Genomic DNA, 20,758 nt, shown 5'->3' on the forward strand with positions numbered 1-20,758 from the left:
CCTACTCGCTGTCACTGAACTCTCTCATTAAACGGATTTATCCGCGGCTGATAACTCTCTCATTCAACGACATTACATGCGCCTGCTAACATCAACTAGGGCTGTAGCTGGCCCTTCTCCGTCCCTATTCTAATGAAACAAAAAATGTTGTCTACCGCGAGATTTTAAAATAAATTGCCCTTGCCAAATACACACATTACACACATTCTATTTCATACCCGGACAACGTCGGGACGGGCTGCTTGTAATGGATAAATTGATTTGGAAAATCTCAACCGTAAAGATTTAATGAGAGACATAATTTCATATGTTAACTTTAGGATGGGACTTCAATAGATAAGAAGACAGAGAAAGGACTGCTAGCTGATTGCCCTCTCTGAAAATAGAGCAGAAAACAGATATGAAAGAGACTTCTTTTGCTGATGTACAATATGTTTTTTTATTTGTTGTCGATCAATATTCTTGACATGTGGAGAAAATATTCTGTAATATCTTTGGATGAAGGACCACAGGTTGGGTACAAGTTGTGTTAAGATTGAGAGATCTAGTTAAAGCCACATTATACATTTTTTGAACAAAAGAAAGTGTCATAAGAATTGATATCTTAAACAGCTATAAAGGAAACAAAAGCAGTATAATTAATAGATTTAGAGCTTTCTCACAATGAAGAAGAGTGCACACCACCTAAACAAAATAATTCTATAGTCTGTGGTTGCAGTTAATTCGGGATGATTGGCACCATTATCAATTGTGGAGCGTTCAACTGTCAATTCATTTTTTCATGAATAATACATTGAATGCAATGTAATCTTAATGAATAGTTTAAAAAGTCAATCACTTTTTTTCTGGGATTACACAATCCTGCTACAGTCTTGGCAGCAATTTTTCATTTAACGTCCCTTTGTTTTTTAGGTTCAGAAAAAGAAAAGCTAAAACACATAAAAACAGTACTTAGGAAATCAAATATGTGCATTAAATGTACTGTGTTCAAAATATTGGTTCAATCTGTGAAGTATCAAAACTTTTTGTAAAGTGGCTGATTGACATTTTGTGCCTTCCCTATCTCCCTGGCATCCTCTCTGTTACAAACCAGTTAACAGTTCTACCTTTAGTTCTGTTTACAGATTTAAAAAAGAAGGCAAGGGGAATATGCCTGTCTTCTTATCTAACGTTTGACCCCCGTGTTATTTTTCAAATTCATGTACTATTGAAATATGAAGCTTACAATTATTTGCTCTCCAGACTTTCAATTTCGGAAGAATAATAACCAATACCAGTATCATTATGGATCGAGCAATCAAACCCTTTCTGTTTTAAAAAGCGGGAAGAGGCTGTAATAAATAACATTCATACAAGACTGAGTGGTAAATACAATGCATGAAATTGTTCAATGCTGCCTTGAAATAATGTTATCAACATCTGTGAGTGCCTAAGGAATGTGAGTAATAAAGCTATATTGTCAATTAGAACTACCAGTACCACAATGCCTCATATTGGGTAACAGTGGATACTGATTATATAAAGTGAAACAAACAAGGGACTCTGTACACTACCGTGAGCAATAACAAGAAGTTCAAAAAGCGTAGGAGGAGGAGACCTCTCTGTCCTAATAAAGAGCTGAAATGAAATTCATCGAGGTGTGTGCCGTGTATTCATCCTTTGTTGAAATATTGTCAGAGAGAAACAGTCCTTTTCTCGCCACAGGCGTTGCCCTTATCGTTAAAATGCATGTCTCACTTGCTATTACATTCCCTGTTTTTTCTTTCTATGACAAAAGACTAAAATAATCAGCCAATGTACTAATGGACCACAAAAAAGAAAACAAGTTCAAGATTGATTCACACTAGACCGGGGGTGTTCTTATCTGTGAGGAAATAGCGCTTCCTAAGTATGCATAAGTTTTGATTCTAACACTTCAACAAACGGTGCATAAGGTGATGGAAAACACCCTGAAACCTCTGAATAGACCCTAGGGTCAAATACAATTGCATATATAATCTTCTGCACACATGGGTATCATTTGATTTTCAATAAATATACAGTACTAGCAGCCCGTACCGACGTTGTCCGGGTATGAAATAGAATGTGTGTAATGTGTGTATTTGGCAAGGGCAATTTATTTTAAAATCTCGCGGTAGACAACATTTTTTGTTTCATTAGAATAGGGTCGGAGAAGGGCCAGCTGCAGACCTGGTTGATGTTAGCAGGCCTGTGTAATTGGTGTAGTGATCCACCGCCTGAGCCCGGCTACAGCCCTGGTTGATGTTAGCAGGCATGTGTAATGTCGTTGAATGAGAGAGTTATCATCCGTGGGTAAATCCGTTTAATGAGAGAGTTCAGTGACTGCGAGTAGGAGAGGTTGCAGTAATTGTCCCCGCAGACATGCTCATTTGCGTGTTACCCCGCTTGAGGCCCAGATGAAGGCCTGTTTGATGTTAGCAGGCGCGTGTTCCCCCGCTTGAGGCCCAGCTGCAGCCCTGGTTGATGTTATCAGGCGCGTGTAATTAGTGTACTGATCCGCCGCCTGAGCCCGGCTAGAGCCCTGGTTGATGGTAGCAGGCGCGTCTAATTTAGTTAAATGAGAGAGTTCAGTAACAGAGCGCTGGAGAGGCTGCAGTAATGTTACATACCAGGCCTCCAGCTGAACGCGTTTGTCATGCCCCCAGCACACGGCCACAGCAGACGATCTTCTGATTAATGTACGACCCACATGGCATGAAGGGTGGAACCTAGCACACGCCCCCAGCGTTTCTCACGCCCCCAGCGTGCCTCTTGATGCGGCGCAATTGCGTTCACATGGCATGAAGGCCAAACACATGCCCCCAGCGTTTCTCACGCCCCAGCGTGTCACGCCCCCAGCGTGCCCCTTGATGCTGCGCAGCAACGTAGTTGGCGCTTGTATGTACGCCTCACATGGCATGAAGGGCGGACACACGCCCCCTGCGTTTGTCACGCCCCCAGCGATTGTCACGCCCCCAGCACACGCCCACAGCCCATGATGTGATGGCCGTACCACACGCCCCCAGCATTAGTCACGCCCCCAGCCCACGCCCACAGCACAACGCAGACACGCCCACAAGGGACTACTTTGCTGGCACGGTTCTTTTACCTTTTAAATGTATATGGTGTCCTACGGTACAATTGAATGTCTTGCACTGTATGATTGTGATGAACACCACTGTTTCTTGAAAAGTTAATAAAAACAATTAAAAAAAAAAAATTATACGGTGGCCGTCTGCATAGCCTATGTCCTTCTGCTGCAACTGCCCTTTCCAACGCTGTATTGGGTGTTGTGATTGGTGCTGTGGTTACTGAGATTACCCGCCTCAAAGGTTTGGGTTCTCTCTTTATAATATTAATATGGATGTTCAATAAAGTTTTATAAGACAATGTAAATAAAGATTTGACTATGATAACACGAATTGTAATTGGGATATTAATGATACATATGTTACCAATATCATCTGAGACCACTCTGGAATGTTTTACTGCCAAGTCTCATATGATACTGCATGTTTAAACTTTAAGAACTTTGTTCCCCGATCATCCCAAAATTTGGGATCTCATTGCCTGGGTTTGGCCAACATGTTTACAGGTACCCACGTACGCACATAGCACATGTATGAGATGGACAAATCAGATGGACGTTACACTATCGTCCTTTGAGCTCAAGTGTCACACCGTTATTTGAACAAACTCATATGCCCCAAAATTCATTACTATACTGATACATGGCTACATTTTAGATTAGAGAATCATGGCATTGAAAAAATATTTTTTTACCGATCAAGCCAATATGTTTTCATGTACTCAGCCTTAACCGAGATCCACTTCTGGTTTCATTTAATGACCGCGGTTAGCAGTCTAGTTCTCTGTTCGCCGCCGGCATATTTGGAACGTATGCACACCGCACCACTGGCTCCGGGTCACGTAGGAATTCACTGAATAGCGAACACTCTGTCAGCGGACGAACTAAGGTAAGAAAGGGAGTCGTTACGACCATGGGTGGTAACCGGGAAGCTTAATCTTAACTAATTCTAGGGCCTATATAGCTTCATTAAACCCACAGGTACCCATATAAGGGGTGCGGTTTTGGATATTCGAACTGAAATTTTAAACCCTCTATAGACGGGAGAAATTGACCGATAACCTACGATAGTTTGACTCACCTGAAGGTGAAAAAGGGGCTCCATATCCCCAACAGGATAATTTAACCTGTGTTGATAACAATAGTTCCCAAACAATAAATGTTCAGAGATACAGAGCCAACCACATATTTTCCCTCTTAGGCATCACGCATAGAATTTAAACGAAGTCCTTGAGGTAAACTGGTGAAACCCACATTTTGAACAGCCAGGACAGAAGTATAACCGACGGAGAGGTGAGAGCTCACTCATCTACTCATTGGATTTAAACCAATTTTCTAAATGAGCCTTACATGGGGTCATATTCTGACATAGATTATATCTTTCACTCCTTCTCTTAGAACTTGAGCACGGAATTGCTTGCGTTATAGGTAGAGTATATCCCGCCATTTGTCCCACATTTCTTGCGCGCAGACGTATGCATGAGTCACACACTGTGGCCGAAAAACATGATATCCATCCTAAACCTATGAACTCAGGGCCCCCATACTTCCTCTGTGTGGACCTCTCTAAGGGCCATATGTATCAAACTCTGATTTTGCAATTCTCAAATTGTGATTTTTTGCAAATCGCTATTTGAGAATCACAAAACGCTGTGTTTGTAGGATTTGCAAATAATTTTGAGAATCCTACATATTCCTTAATTGCGAATTGCGAATCGCAATTAAGGAATACCTCCCTAGGCCCATAGGAATGAATGGGAAGACAGGCTTGGACATTTCATATTAACTTGTTTAAAAATGGGATAACAATCCTTAGGTTTGGCTAATGTGAGTACTGGAGCAACTGGTTTCTTAGCCTTGTTCCCGAGCTTTCCGCAGCCTATTTCTTGCCCTTTTAGATAGTGGGGTGCAATCATTGAAACTATTGAGACTATCCTCAGAGCTTGAGCAAGGGGATTTAACAGTCAATGCTAACTTGATTTTCTTAGTTCCCAGGAGATCATAACCTTCATCAATTTGTGTGTCCAAGCCCAGACTGACTTCAGCCTCCACCCCGGGCTCCACTGGTTCCCTAAAATGTTCATGACACACATTTGCTTGAGGTGTTGCTGGTTCACATTCACACTAGGTACACTAACTCCCAATGTGTTATGACAAACTGGGGACCGGACCAGGATTAGACTGCCGGCTGTTTTTTTTTAACTTCGTCAACAAGTGATCCTACTATTTTAGGGAGATCGGGCATCTTATCCAGAATGTGAGAACATGTGCATCTTATTAATTGATCATTAACCTAAGTCTGGGCCTTGACCACCAAACCTGTCAATTTTTTTTAGCTTTTTGTCAATATGTATCAAACTCTGATTTTGCGATTCTCAAATTGCGATTTTTTGGGAATCGCTGTTTGAGAATCGCAAAATGCTATGTATGTAGGATTTTCAAATCATTTTGCGAATCCTACATATTCCTGAATTGCAAATTGCGAATCGCAATTAAGGAATACCTCCCCATTCATTCCTATGGGCCTAGAGGCCCCTAGTAATGAATGGCAAGACATTCTCAATTTGCGATTCTCAGTTAGAGAATCGCAAATTGAGAATGCAATTTCAAGGGTGCCAGGGTGTCAAAAGGACACCCTGTTGCATCCCTGAAATGTGCATTTGTGCACATGTGGCACACATACATGCCCTAAGGGCATGTATGTGCGCCACATGGCACTTTGAAAAATGCAAAAAAGTGAATTTTTCAGAGAAATCGCAAATTACTACCAACTTGAAGTTGGTGGTAATTTGCGATTCCTTAAGGCCAAATTGCACTTTTTCTGTGTTTCTAACATTGAATTTAAGGAATAGCAATTTGTGACTCCTTAAATGTAATTGCAAAATAGGGAATCACAAATTTTGCGGTTCCTTATTTCGCGAGGCAGTTTTTCTTTCATACATACCACTGAGCTCAATTGTGATCGCAAATGCCGAAATTCAGCGAATTTTGGCGTTTGCGATCGCAAATTGGAATGACACATATGGCCTTATGTCCTGTACCAAAATTGCTATGAATTGGAAACTCCTCTTTTTGATGCCATGGAGACTTGCACCGGGGGCTTGTCACTATCCTGATGAGCACGATAATGTTTCACTTCACATAAATGACTGTCACCCGATGATTTTCTTCTCACACTGTAATTGACAGATAGAAATGCTCAGGAACCCATATTCATAAGAGTTTTTGGTTTTGATTGGACACGCTCTAAACAGAATGTCACGGTTGAAATGCATGAACTTATGCACTTATATTCGGATCAGAGTTTCTCCACTGTATGGTGAATGTTTGTATTCATCTCAGAATGTTTTACAGAAGATGTTTGGACGTTATGCTCCATGACATGTTATTGTATGTTTCTTTAGCCCTGAGGAAGTCGCAGGGAACTTCCCCAAGGCGAAACACGTGTTGGCTGGGCATTTCGGAATAAAAGAATAAGAAAACATCAACCACATGGATCACAGTCAAATCTTTATTTACCTTGTCTTATAAAACTCTATTGAACATACTGTATTCTTATTGAAAATGAAATGATACCCACATGTGCAGAGGATTGTATATATAAATTCAAGATCGAATTAGGACTTGCTCTTTATAGTTTTGGTACTGCGCTGGAAGCAACAATTCCCCAACTAAATAATTTGTCTTTTTACAGAAAATTTGATTTTCTTTTGATTTACATTCTTGAATATCCAAATATCTTTTAGTGTCCCAGAATGTGATTTAGACATGGGTTTCGGAACTTGCAACAGTAATCTTTCAGAGCTGAACCATTACTTGTGGTGAAATGTGCAAGGACTATAATCATTCTCATAACATTTTTTTCCTTGCCTTCTTTCTCCTCTAGGAAAATGGGCTAGAGTATGAAGCTTGTCTTGTTGCACAGTGTGACGCCTTAGTAGATGCAATGAATCGCCAAAAAGCAAAGCTGCTAACAAAAGTAACAAAAGAACGAGAACATAAATTCAAGGTGAGTGGGCCCGGAGCAAAATGTCTTTGATTTGAAAAAGGGGCACTGTTCACAGGTTGCTGTTTATAATCCCTCCTCGAGGCATCATTGGGGCATTGATCTGCTACTGCTGTTCATGATACCTGCCACACTTTCTTCAAGTCCTGAGTTGTCAGAGCTCAGATTTTTTTTGTGGGATCCAGGCACCTGATCAAGTTCAAGTTCAAGTTCAGCATTTGTATAGCGCCTCATATACCCAGGGGGGTCTCAAGGCGCTTGAAGAGGAGGGGGAGGGGGTAAAATATAATCTATTATATGTCGAATATCCAAGTTTTCAGTTGTTTTCTGAATGAGAGGTGGTTCTGAGTGAGGCGGAGATGGGTGGAGAGAGAGTTCCAGGTTTTGGCCGCTAGGTAGGAGAAGGATCTTCCTCCCATTGTTGATTTGTGGATGTGTGGGATTGTGGCGAGGGCTTGAGTGGATGATCGCAGTTGGCGGGAGGGGTTGTAAAAGGACAGACGCGTGTTGAGGCATTCGGGCCCTAGGTCGTAGAGGGCTTTGTGTGCGTGGGTAAGGAGGCGAAATGTTATTCTCTTGTTGACGGGGAGCCAGTGGAGGTCTTTCAGGTGTCCGGAGATGTGAGCTGATGAATCCATATGAGATATTTGAGAGAATCGATGACTCACATGAATCAAACCCTCAAAGATTGAGGGCCTCATTTATGAGAAGTGTTGCATCGCTGCGACAAAGCAGCGTTGTGACACTACTCAGTGCGCCCTCCTTGCCACACGATGGATGCGTCATATTCGTTGTACGTCAGTATTACTGGTGTATCTGTCGGTGCACTAATGACGCTTTGCTGGAATGTGTCACAAAAATGACGCACCTCCGGCAATGTGCGCTTTCACATGGGGCAAGCCCCATGTGAAAGGGCATGCATTAGTCTTACGTCTACTGTGAGGCAGGTGTAAGATTTTGACGCGGTAGCGTCCTGGAAGTGGCGCAGTGAAATCCTATCGATTTCACTGCACCACTTCTACGAGGCTTTTTACGGGGGAATGCCCAACGTGCACGCATTATACCTGATGCAGGTATAATGTAGCGCAGGGCTTTACAAAGTGACGCATCACTTTGTAAATATAGTGCAAAAAAATATAGCGCAAAAAAAGTGACGCACCGGCGGTGTAAAAGTGTCGCAAGGACACATAAATAAGCCCCTGCATTACCTCGCATATACTTATGTATTACTTTGGTCTTTTTGATTACTGTCTTTTGTTGGAAAAATCTGGTAACGACTGTGATGGCTAGACTACAATGTGACTTAGAAGAGCATCACTTCTTAGAGTGAGGCCCAGCAGAATTTGCCCTTGCTTAACCACAGAATTATCTGTGCTTTATGGGCCTCATTTATGGCATTTTGGCATAGGGCAGTGCAGCAAGGCCTTACGCCAAAGTGAAAGGGCATGAATGCACCTTATTTAAGCAACACAGTGCATTCCAGTCCTTTCTGCCTGTTCTGGCACCGTTTTGGCAGCCTGGCCCCAACATAGGCACCCTTGCACCATGGTGCAGCCAGAATTGTTTTAGCGCAGGAAGGAGCACCCTCCCTCACAAAGACAATCCTATGAGGTGTTTTTCTCTTTCTATGTGTGCTGCAAAATGCAGCACTCATTGAAAGAGATTAAAAATGAGGAGAAATACACATATCTGTCCTTGTTACGCCCTATCTTGGGAGGAGCGTGGATTTGACACTTCCCCAAGTTTACATCACTTCATAAATCTGGGGCTGCGTCTAATTCCATAGGTGTTGGGTGGGTAAACCCACTGCAGCGTCCATAGAATGCGTCCTGGACTCACAATAAGGCGACACATTGAATTACGCTGCGTTGACTTACTCATGATTTATGAGGCCACTCAAAGCCACGCAGCGAGGCTTTCAGGTGCTTAATAAATCTTTATGAGAACCCTGCTTCAAGCATGTACTACCTTACGGTGTGCAAAAGTGGCGCAGGGCTCTCATAAATAAGCCCCTCTGTTTTCAATGATCTCAGGCAGGATGTGGATGGTGGAGCTGTTACAGCTGTGATTTTGTTTGATCTTTCAGCAGTTTTAAACTCCTACATACACGAGGACTTCGGGGGCTGTATTACTCTATGCAGCACATTTTCCTTGTTTGCGCTGGTTACGCCTTTAAAAAGGAGCGCCCGTTGCAAAAAAGGAAAAGCGCTGTATTATATTGATTGGGCTGCTCCCAGGGCAGTCACGAAGTCGTACTACCCTGGGGAGCAGCACATTCAAGTAAAATAAGGAGCGGCTATGAAGCAGCCGCTTTTTGTTTCATTCACTGTGCAGGTGGCAACCTGCCTACACTTTTAAGAGGAGTTAGAGATCCCCTTGCAGGTGGGCGCAGTGAGTGACTGCACCCTCCTGCAAAGGGATGTCCACCCCCTTCAGAGGCTGTTATCAGAGGTCACTCTGACAGTGCGACACCTACTAGGTGGCTCACTGTCAGTGCGCCTCGTGACAGCTTCTTTGCCTTTGTGTCTGAATCTGTTATACGGCGCAGGCGCAGTGGCAATGAGATTCTCTCATTTGCATGGGGCCACAACCCATGTTCGATGAGGGAACGCTCTCTAATAGCGCTATGCTACATGTGCGTAAGTGCTATCTGTAATACTAAAGTGCCCTGGGGGCATGCAAAAAAGGGTGCAAACGCCCATTGCACCCCCAGGGCACTTTGTATAATACGGCCCCAATGTCAAGCCAGGGATTTGGATTGGCTAACCTCTTTTCTAATGAATGGCAAGCGAATGGTGTCAGTGAGCCCTTTTACATTTTATAATAAGCTGAAATAAGGATTTTCAAGAGGCAGTTCTTGCCACTATGATAGTTAATTTTTGCATGCAGCTTCTGGAAAAACCTATGGTCTCAATTGGAGTAAAATATTATATCCACAAAATGTTTAAGTTGGCTGAGGAGCAGAATGCCTAAGCATCATGGTTCTAAGGAACAAGAGCAAACCATCTTCTGAAACACAGAAGTTAACTACATTTATTAAGCCGTTTCCTAAAGCTGCTAAGAGACTGAGGTTGGAAGTACCACTGTCTTGCTAATATAAAATGAGGGCTATATTATTCTGTAAGATTTGAGAAAAGCTAAATATATCAATTCATGACCAGCATTGCTGAATTTGTAAACGTATTTATTTGGTGTATGTGGTACAGGCAAAGTTGAGGTTTATTGCTGTTCACTTTTTGTTTATATAAACAATGAGATTCTATCAATGTGAAGAGGTGTTAACATTTTTAAGTGTTTTTATTTTGTAAGGGATTCAGTGAGATACTAGGCTCTGTCTTAGGTTTAGAAAGACAAGAGCACTATGTGCTTTTTAAAATACCCCTCACACACTAAAAAAATCCTTTAGTGTCATGCTTCATCATAGGGGTCTTCCCGTCCCTATAACGGGGCGGGGCGTGCTACGACCAAACGAACTACGCGGGAGCACTTAAGTTGTGACAAAGGCTATGTGTAGGTGTAGGGGTGTCAGTGAAGTGTAGGGACCTTGCTAGTGAGTGCAGAAAATACAACAAATTAAAAATTCACTGGCTTAGTAGAAAAATATATTTTATTAACTTCTCTAGCTGAGAACATTAAGAAGGGGATTGTGAGGTAGAGCAATAGCTTGCTACCTAGTCGACATGTTTCGTAAGCAGTCCCCTACTGCTTACTCATCAGGACCATATAGTGATCCCTACTACTGATAGCTCAGTTCTACAGTAATAAGCCTACTGTCCCACAAACAATACAGCAAAAATAAGCTGACTGTTTGAGCTTCAGGGCATGAGCTGGCCCTAGTGAAGCATGGTAATTTTCAATGAATACCAAAAATATTGACCTATTGCGGTCTTCTCTTTATGAGTGTTCAATGCCCCATGAGCTTGCAGGCGAAGGGTGTTCAGCGCGGTCGAATCACCGGCATAAGAGCTTGTCTCTATTCCTACCCCCGTGCTGCTCCGAAGACACTTTTTGTTTATGTCAGCCGTTTTCTGTTTCTCCTCCTTTACCACCTCGTTCAGATACCTTTCTCTTTCTCATTTGCTACTGCCAGTGCTGCTGTGTTTTTGAAAAAAGGTTTTAGCAAAACTGGTACTTCGGAAAAACATGTTATTTTTAAAGCATGTTTTGTTCCATCTCCTGTTTCCTGTTTTTCCTTTCACCACTGCCAGATATATTTGATATGTTTTGTAGCCCAGTACTACATTGTTGTTTTCTCTGCTCACTGTGTAGGCGCCTCAGTGGTAAATGAGCGTGTTTTACTGTCGGCGGTCAGAACATGTAGGCAATGTTTGGGTTGCTACAAGCAGCTACCCACTTACACACAGCACTGACGCAGCAGTCACTAAAGCAGAAGCAGCAGCTGCTGTGATCATTGGATTAACAGAGAAACATTTCAATACTCTTTTTATACAGGGAGACAAGCCAAAATGTGGCAGTTCCGTAGCATATGGGGATGAAATTTCAGGTCTAGACACTGTTATGTTGGTGGGCATTCCATTGGAAACCGATACTGGAGGGGTGTCCGAGGAATTACCTTCCTCCCACGCACGCAATGGTTGGTGCTGATGAGGGGAAGGGAATAACAGGAATAAAGGAATCCAGGGAACAGGCCTCATGGTTCAGAACACCACAGACACGGTGTCATTGTCTTTTTGTCTATCACACAGGCACCAGTAAGGCCCATTCCTATTATCAAATGCAACAACTGCAGACGAGGACGGTCGAGCCCTGGTGCCACACCACATCCTCTTACCTGGTCTGCCGTCCGGTGTTTGTTTTCACTGCTGTGCAACGGTTCCCGCTGGCTGCCTTCCCCGTCATCTTGCTCCTCTGGTCGTCCCATTCCCTGCTGGCCTATTGCATCTGAAGCTGGGCGGCTTCCTGGAAAACAGTACGCTTTCTACACCTCTGGCGGTGTGGACGCTGCTGACGTGGCCTCCTCTCTGCTGTCATCTCGGGCGACCCTCAAAGCCCGCAGCGCCTGTTGGCACTCCTGATGGTGAGGGCGTGGCTTTGGTCTGCCGCACAGATTACGGAGCTCCTCCCATTCCCATTGGAAGGCCCTGGGAGGCGCTTTCTGGCCCAAGACTACGGCAGTGTGGCTGCCCTTAACGTGCCTCCTACCCCTTCATTTTGGGCCAGATGTAGGAAGGCAAATACCGGTCGGTAACGCCCGATTTCGGCCGTTACCCATCGGTTTTTGGAGTTTGGGATGTAGGGGCATGTTAAAATACAGATTCGGTAATTTTACCGAATCGGTAAAATACCGAATCTGTATTTTGACATGTAGGTAGCACTGTAGTCAGTGCTACAGGGGTTTAAGAATTCGTTATTACCACCAACTAGAAGTTGGTGGTAAATAATGAAAACCCTTTAAAAAGCATTTCTTTTGCTTTTTAAACAGTGCCATGTTGCAGACATACATGCCCTAATGGCATGTATGTCTGCAACATGTGCACCCATGCACAATTGAGGGGTGCAATAGGGTGTCAAAGTGACAACCTGCCACCCTTCAATGTTTCCCCCAATTACCGAATCGGTATTTACCGATTCGGTAATTGACATTCATTCCTATGGGCCTCCAGGCCCATAGGAATGAATGGCAATTACTGAATCGGTAAATACCGATTCGGTCATTACTGAATCATACCGATTCAGTAATTAAATCGGTAACATTACCTACATCCTGATTGCCAGTTCTTAAATACCAAATCGGTATGATTCGGTATTTAAGAATCGGTAATCTGGGATTACCTACATCTGGCCCTTTCTGTTCTGCTGGGACTGGTGTTATGCCTCCTTCTTCTAACCTTGCTTGCCTATTGAAGGTGGATCACAGTCAGCTGGGGTTCCCAGTTCTGATCACCGGATTACACCCATCAGCAGTCAATCAAGTGCATACTTCGAGAAAGACACTCCCCTTCAGGCATTCACAGTGAATCACATTCATTATGTCTACCGTACCTCCTATTGAGTCATTCATAATTGATGGGCCACCATCTGTTCAAGCAGCTAAATGGAAGGACTGGCTAGAGTGCCTAGAAACATACTTCGCAGCGGTAGCCTTGCACAATGACAGACGGCTCCCTATGCTTCTACACTTTGGAGGAGCAGCCCTACACAAACTAGTCAAATCCGTTGCAAAAGCAGGACCTCCGTACACCTATACCATGTTGAAAGAAGCATTAACTGCCCATTTCAAGCCCATGTCATACCCAGATTATGAACGTTTCCTACTGTGTCAAGCGAGACAACTGCCCAACGAATTGGATGCTTTCTATGCATGCCGCATCAATCTGGCTAGCACTTGCGCGCTGCCAGACTAAAAGGATGAAATACGGGCACAATTCATTCAGGGGTGTGTCTCCTTAAGGGTGAGAGAAAATATTCTCCAGGTCCCAGGAACATCCATGGTGGACATGCTGATGATGGGAAGGTCGAAAGAACTGTTCAAAGTGCAAGCTGCGCACATAGAAGCAGAGTTACAACACCAGATAAAGACAGAACCTGTCAACGCCGTCCTCCCTGGAAATTCTAACAAGAAGAAAATGTGCCCCAAGCCTCACCCTGTGCCCAAGACATACTATGGGTGTGGTGGGCCCTTCCCACTCCAAGGACCATGCCCAGCCCAAGGGAAGAGATGCTCAGCATGCAATAAACAGAACCACTTTGCAAAAGTGTATCACTCTACCTCACAAAAGGGACAGAGGACCTAGCCCGTTCACACCCTATATGCCTATAGAGCCCCTTAGGTGGAGGAAGACAAGGATGATGATGAAGTCGAAGGAGTGGTCCATATCATACATGCCATGCAACCAGATGGATATCCTAGAAGGTGCATCCCGAGAAGCAGTGTGCTCGTTGCAGGACACCAGGTACAAGCATTGATTGACACAGGAGTGGCCATAAACATTTTGGCACAATCAGCAATGCAGACACTTCCCATGCAACCAGCCCTACGCCCCACCTCAACACAAGTGTTCGCATATGGGTCCACCATTCCACTTCCGCTGGCCGAAGTCTTCACCACAGAAATCACTCACGAATCTCGTTCCACTCATGCCAAGGTGTATGTCACTAGAGGATGGTCAGGAATGCTACGGAGCTAACAAACTGATGGGCACCTGCAGCTTGTCACTTTTGCCTTCAGTGTACATCAGAAGAGCGTGGAAGGTCTGTTGGCAGAATTTAGATCTCTTCTTGAAGGAATAGGATGCCTCAAAGATTGCATGATACATCTTCAGGTCAACAGTTCTGTTCAACCTGTTGCCCCTGAAACACCGAATGGTGGCTTTTCATTTGAGGCCAAAGGTGGAGGAAGAGTTAATGAAATTGGAATGAGCCAACATCATCAAGCGGATGGATGGTCCGACTCCATGGGTATCCCCCATTGTGGTAGCGCGAAAGCCCAGACAGCTGGGACAGGTGAGAATGTGTGTTGACATGAGACTACCTAACCAAACCATCAAGAGGTAACGTCATCTGATGCCCACAGTATTCCCACATCGAAAAGCAACCCATCGCAGTCTATTGGGGTTGTTGTCACTTTCATCTCTATCTCTATGGTCAACCTTTTGTGGTCCACACGGATCACAAGCCTTTGATTCCATTATTCATGAGGCTGTCATTGAAACCCCACCGAAGATCAAGAAGTGGGTTTTGCAATTACAAGAATACCAGTTCACGGCTGTCTATCGCCCAGGGACCTAAAATCCTGCCCATTTCCTCTCAAGACATGCAAGGCCAGCTACAGAGGAAGAGGAATCGGATGCAGATGAAGTGGAGGAGTATGTCAGGCTGGTAGTGGAGCGGACCAGACTGTGGCCCATTTTCCTTGAAGAGATTGTGAAGGCCACGGTGGAAGGTGAGAGTCTTCAATTAGCCATCTCCACGGTAATCTCTGGAAGATGGCAAGACTTGATTGACAAAACACCCTGCAGGACGGAGGAAGCATGGGCAGTACTGGGCTCTTTATGCCATGTGCGTTTAGATCTGCCCGTGTCTCCTGAAGGCTGTCTCATGAGAAGTTCCCTTCTGGAAATCCCTGGGGCACTACAACATCAAGTGGTGGATCTTGCTCATTTGGCCCATTAAGAGATTGTCAGACGAAGTCTCGACTAAGATGTAAGGTCTGTTTTCTGAATCTTGACATGCTCGTTGAACAGACCCTTTGTGCCAAGCGGCCGGGTCAGTAGAGCCACTGGGCCCAATCATCAGTGAAGATATTCCACCATTTCCATAGCAGAGAGTAAGTGACGACTTTGGAAGTCCCCCCGATGGGAGACATATGCTGGTCATCATAGATGATTTCTCAAAGTATCTAGAGGTTGAAGTCATGGACTCAACAACAGCCCATGTAACTATTCCCCGGTTGGAGAAAATAATAGCCACCCACAGGCTTCTGAAAGAACTGCACACTGACAATGGCCCTGCATTCACCAGTCATGAATTTACAGAAGACTTGCAGTCTAGAGGCATTCATCACCGAAAGGTCACAACCCGCTGGCCGCAAGCTAATGGAGAAGCAGAACGCTTCATGCATACCTTGAATCAGGTGCTACGGATTGCTTTTGCTCATGGACACAATATGGAATGTGCTTTGTATACCTTCCTTAGAGAATACTGCCTCTCACCCCACTGAACGACCCAAGTCAGCCCTGCTCTTTGTGTGTCAATCAGCCAGCGGGTAATGTCATTCCCCAAGTGGACAGGCCTTCAGACCTCCAGACGCAGGTAGCTGAGAAGTTGAAAAAGCCTCGGGCAAGGAATGATCACATCTCCCGAGTTCATGGAGCCAAGCGCAGGCCCATCGTGGTCAGAGATTTAGTGATGGTGAGAAACAGGAATCCTCAAATCAGGTTCATGCTCCCTTTTGAGGTTGATCCCTGGCGAGTACAGTCCGCGAAAGGAACAATGATCACCGCCCAGAAGGCGGGAGAGACTTGCAAGGAATGTGTCTTGTTTCAAACATTACGGAGCTCCTGTGAACCAGCTTATGGAGGAACCATCTGTGGCATCGAGAAATTAAATTGGAGACAATGATGACTGCCTTTGTGGACTCTCTTCTGACAAAGGTCTCCAAATCTGCAACCTCCGATCCAGGAGATGCTGAATCTCCAGAGACTGGTATCTGTCTGTCAGGGGCATCAAACCCTCATAGACCGTTTCCTGTTGCATCCACACCTGGCTAGGCGTGCTGAAGCAGGTGATGATGGCCATCGTCAAGGAAGTGAGAGGTCCCATGTCAGACCATGTCCTGTGAGATCTTCTCGCCTGAAGGACTTTCTGTTGATCTTAAGTGTGGTAGAACCTGATTTTGCGATGCAGTGCGCGCTACGAATTTCGTTTTATTAATTAAATTGTGTACTTACCTGAAATTATCCATATGCCGGTTTTTAGGTCCCTCCACCCTGCCCCTCCCCCTCCCCGCCTCCCTGCCCCACCGTAACTCCCTCCACGGCCCACGGCTGGGTGTTACATTGATTGTCAACAGGTTTTGGTGCTGTTGCATTTTTGGTTAAAATAAAGGGGCACTGTTATGTGGTGGGCCATTGGAAACCCATACTGGAGGGGTGTCCGAGGGATTACCCTCCTTCCGCGCACCCAATGGTTGGTGCTGATGGGGGAAGGGGAAAAAAGTAAATAAGGAACCCAGGGAATAGGCCCCGTGGTTCAGAACACCACAGACACTGTGCTGCTGTCTTTTTGTCTATCACACAGGCACCAGTAAGCCCAATTCCTATTATCAAACGGAACAGACACTAACACTTGTAAGATAGGAGCCAGCAAAAGACCAATTTGATAGAAACTGATTATACACCCACATTTTTTTTCCTCCTTTGCCCTTAAAGCAGATTTGGCTTATAAGTGAACCTTAGGAAGAGTTTTTAAGTCGACCCTAGAGAGAGTTGAGAATAGCCCTGCATGATAGACAGAAAAACGTGTGACAACTTCCTCTTGTGACTCAAAAAACAGAACGTGGGCTGAGCATTTAAACCTGGAAAACCCTTCATTCACCTGCATTAAAACAAGAACTTTGTAGTTTGAACACAGAGAATGTATTGCTTCCCAATGAGAAAAAAATGTAATTGTAAATACACAAAAACTCTATGGCAAAAATTCTAAATCAGAGCTCTGACTAAGAAAACATGATTACCTAGGCTGGTCAGATATTTGTATGGTAGATAGCATTCAATATTTTTATTTTTAGAGGTTTGAAAATGTTCAGTGAAGGTGGCTGTTTGTTACTGAGAGATGTAATGCACTGTATTTGCAAAGTACTTGTTGAGATAGAAAATGTTGGAGGCTGGTACCTAAATGTTATCAAAATGACCAAGAAAATTGGAATCACTTTCTTCTAATCTTTCTCCAGTATAAAGAGATCCCAGATCTGAGAATTGAACCTTGTCTCAGTAGAAATTGATTCAGAAATACAGCATAAACAGTGCTTTACCTGCTTGGTTGCCAGGATCCTGCTGTCACGAGATGGTGGGGTTATTCTTAGCTGTAGTTTAGAAGATATGGTTGAATTAGCAAATTGTCCAGCAATGAATATTACCAAAAGTAATTATACACCTAAAAAAGTTGGAATTTGAAAACCATGATTTTAAGATGTGAATACATTTTAAAACCTTTCTCTACGGTACATTTGAGAAGACCATTTTAACTTTTAAGTGTACTATTCTAATCATTATTCGGTAAATACACTAATAATGTGCTTTATCTGTTCTTGTGTTGTAAGCAAAGTACTTTCTATTGAAAGCTAACTAAATATGCACATGGATTCACCAGATAAACTATGGATTTGCCAAGTAAATGTGGCTAAGCAGCTAGAAAGCTAGTATTTGTGTGGCATTGTCCAAGCTACAGCTAACCCCGAAATGCCACATAGAATGTCTGTCACTGATTATGCTGCTGAATTGATTCCATGATCCACTGACTAGTTGATTATTAAAGGTGTAGTGAATTTGTTTTCTAGGTTGTTTGGGACCAGATAAATCACTGTACACTGAAGCTGCGCCAGTCAACGGGGCTCATGGAGTATTGCCTGGAAGTGATAAAAGAAAATGATCCCTCTGGCTTCTTACAAGTAAGTTTTACCATCTTGAGATCAGGGAAAGATATGGGGCTGCATCATGTAATTCGTAGTGTTTTTTCACTGGTTCTAGGCAATCTTGCAGTGACATTTGCCTTGACGATTATTGAAAAATTAAACCTGAGCAAGATGACCAGTGCAAAAAATAAATGTTAATACCAGTCGATGAGGCACATATTGTATTAGGTACATTAAAACTTTCCTAGAACCAGTGCAAATAGGTCCAGTAGTTATGCAGTTTACAGCCTTGCTCAGTGTCGGTACAAGGAGAAAGCAAATACTGCCATCTTTCAAACCGTGACGCCAAGGTAGGGAATTAAATATATTACAATTTCAGAAAAGCACTCTTTCTGAAATGCAGTATGGCTAGAAAATATTTGCATTCAGTGGGTAAATTAAAACAATAGTGAAATATCTCCTGCTTATGCTGTGAATGGTTTTTAGTCCTTAAAGCGAATTCCAAATTCTAGTGAGCAAGCAATGATGACTATCGGGGTTACTTATAAGTGGTTGGTCCATGGAAATCCTCTGACAATCATTGGATGTCCCATTCAACTCATGTCGCAGTCCCTGATCAACGATTTGGAGCAGCGACTAAGTACTGATTGATTTACTTATATTAGTGTCTTCTGCTGTCCACCCCCTGCTCACTGTACTTCAGGAACTATTTCATAAATTATTACCCCATTGCCTCTTCCCCTCTCACCACCCTTTCACCTCCACCTCCCACCTGTAGCGTCTTCCCCCTCTCACCCTCCACACCCTTGTATGTGTTGCTTATTTTCTCTCTCTCCTCACTCCCATTTGTGTGTTGCCCCCACACCCGCCATAAGAAAAAAAAGCGCTATCATGTAGCCAGCTTTAGCCTCATGTTAGTGCTTTTTTACTGCTCCACACCTTTCAAATGGGCACATATGCTGCAGCTCTGTATGCATCAGTGCTCCAGCCGGGACCTCGGGTCTTGTGTTTTTTAATTTCCTCTCTAGGGATGACAATAATACATGCCTTCCTTGCCTCAATCAGACACATTACCCTCCCCTCCAGAGCGTACTTATGCATTAGAAACAGACAAGCTTCTTCCCTAAAAACACCAGTTCTCTCTCTCACTGAAAAAGTGGAACATGCTATAAATATCCAGTGTGCCCCATTGTCGTAGAGGCATAGACACTCTACTTTCCATGTAAGTTCTGACCACACTTACCCTAAACACAAAAGGCGGAACGCGGTACTCTAAAACTTCAGCACATCCTTACGCCCTAGAGGCAGACTCAATAGGTTTTTCATAAGCACAGAACACGCTGTCAATGTGAATAAAAACAATTATCTCATCTCCTGCAGGGGGTTGCCTGTCACCAGTACTGGCCTGGTGCCTGGAGACTCCCTGCATGATCCTATGTCCACTATGACCCAGGACCTACACAGGTTGTGGGACAAACAAAGACTAAACATTGCAGCCTGTGCTCCACACTCAACTGACCTGATGAGAAAGACAACATGCTGATGTTTCGCCTGTGTGATAGTTTTTGGCATGGCCAATGTCTTTTAGCCCTGTTGTAGAGCAGTGTGGCTGCATGTGCAGCATTGCTAAAACATTTAAAAAAAATGCACTATAAAATTATAAAAAGAAAAATGCTATGACACGGAAAGGAAAAAAAGAGCTAATAATGTTTAAAAAAATAACTTTCAGCAACGCTGCACAACTGCCACGTTGCTCAGCAACGTGGCTAAAAGACATTGGCAAAGTCAATAGCTCTCACATAGGCGAGACCTGTTGGTTTTGTGAGTGCTGGCTGTGCTTGCAAACATTGTGATGAGCACTGCATTTGCAAAAAAGGAAAATTATCAATGACCCCTTCAAGTAGAGAGAAAACTCCAAGCACATCATAGATATTGATATTTTTTTTAGAGAAGCAATCCTTTGCATTAGAAGTATGTTCCTGTAAAGTAAGAAAACAAATGCAGACGAGACCACTATACTATGGCTGCCCAGGCCGCATTAGGGGACATATTTACTAAGCTTATCACTGGAGGTAGTTCACTTTTGTGTTGCATCCCTACCACAAAATAATTTTTGTTATTTACCAAGCCATGCAAAGCCACTTTGCATAGTTTAGTAAATACAGAGTAACACAAGGCAGCGTGTTGTGTTGCATTGCCGCACTTTGCATTGGGAAGGCATTCCAAGGGTGGAGCATAGGTGTTCCTGTGCATCCACCAATGGATTACAGCACATTATTAGATTTACAAAGACTTGTAACCTTGGGAATGCGTCAAAATACTATGCCTTCTCCAATGAGACATAACAAGACGAAATATCTCTACAGTGGCGTGGCAGGCTGGGTTAACTTATAAGGTAATGTGTAATATGTTTGTGAAATAACTCATACAACATCACAGTAAATACACCACAAAAAGTCTCAACACGAGTTTAGAAAAATAGAGAATATTTATCTGAGTAAAATAAAACCAAAATGACAAAAATCCAATGGGTAGAAGTTGAGTAATGTGCTTAGCAGCGAGTAGCGCGAAA

General features: G+C 43.6%; 1 protein-coding gene across 1 annotated transcript in view; it reads left to right on the plus strand.

Annotated features, from left to right (window-relative positions):
• Positions 1-20,758, plus strand: part of TRIM67 (tripartite motif containing 67) — a 380,811-nt gene that overhangs the window by 194,290 nt on the left and 165,763 nt on the right. The window contains exons 3-4 of the mRNA XM_078646984.1: positions 6,975-7,097; positions 18,112-18,222. Of these exons, the coding sequence (XP_078503110.1) occupies positions 6,975-7,097; positions 18,112-18,222 (234 nt within the window). The remainder of the gene's footprint in view (positions 1-6,974; positions 7,098-18,111; positions 18,223-20,758) is intronic.

Source organism: Lissotriton helveticus, chromosome 6 (genome assembly GCF_964261635.1).
Source record: "Lissotriton helveticus chromosome 6, aLisHel1.1, whole genome shotgun sequence".
Taxonomy (NCBI): domain Eukaryota; kingdom Metazoa; phylum Chordata; class Amphibia; order Caudata; family Salamandridae; genus Lissotriton; species Lissotriton helveticus.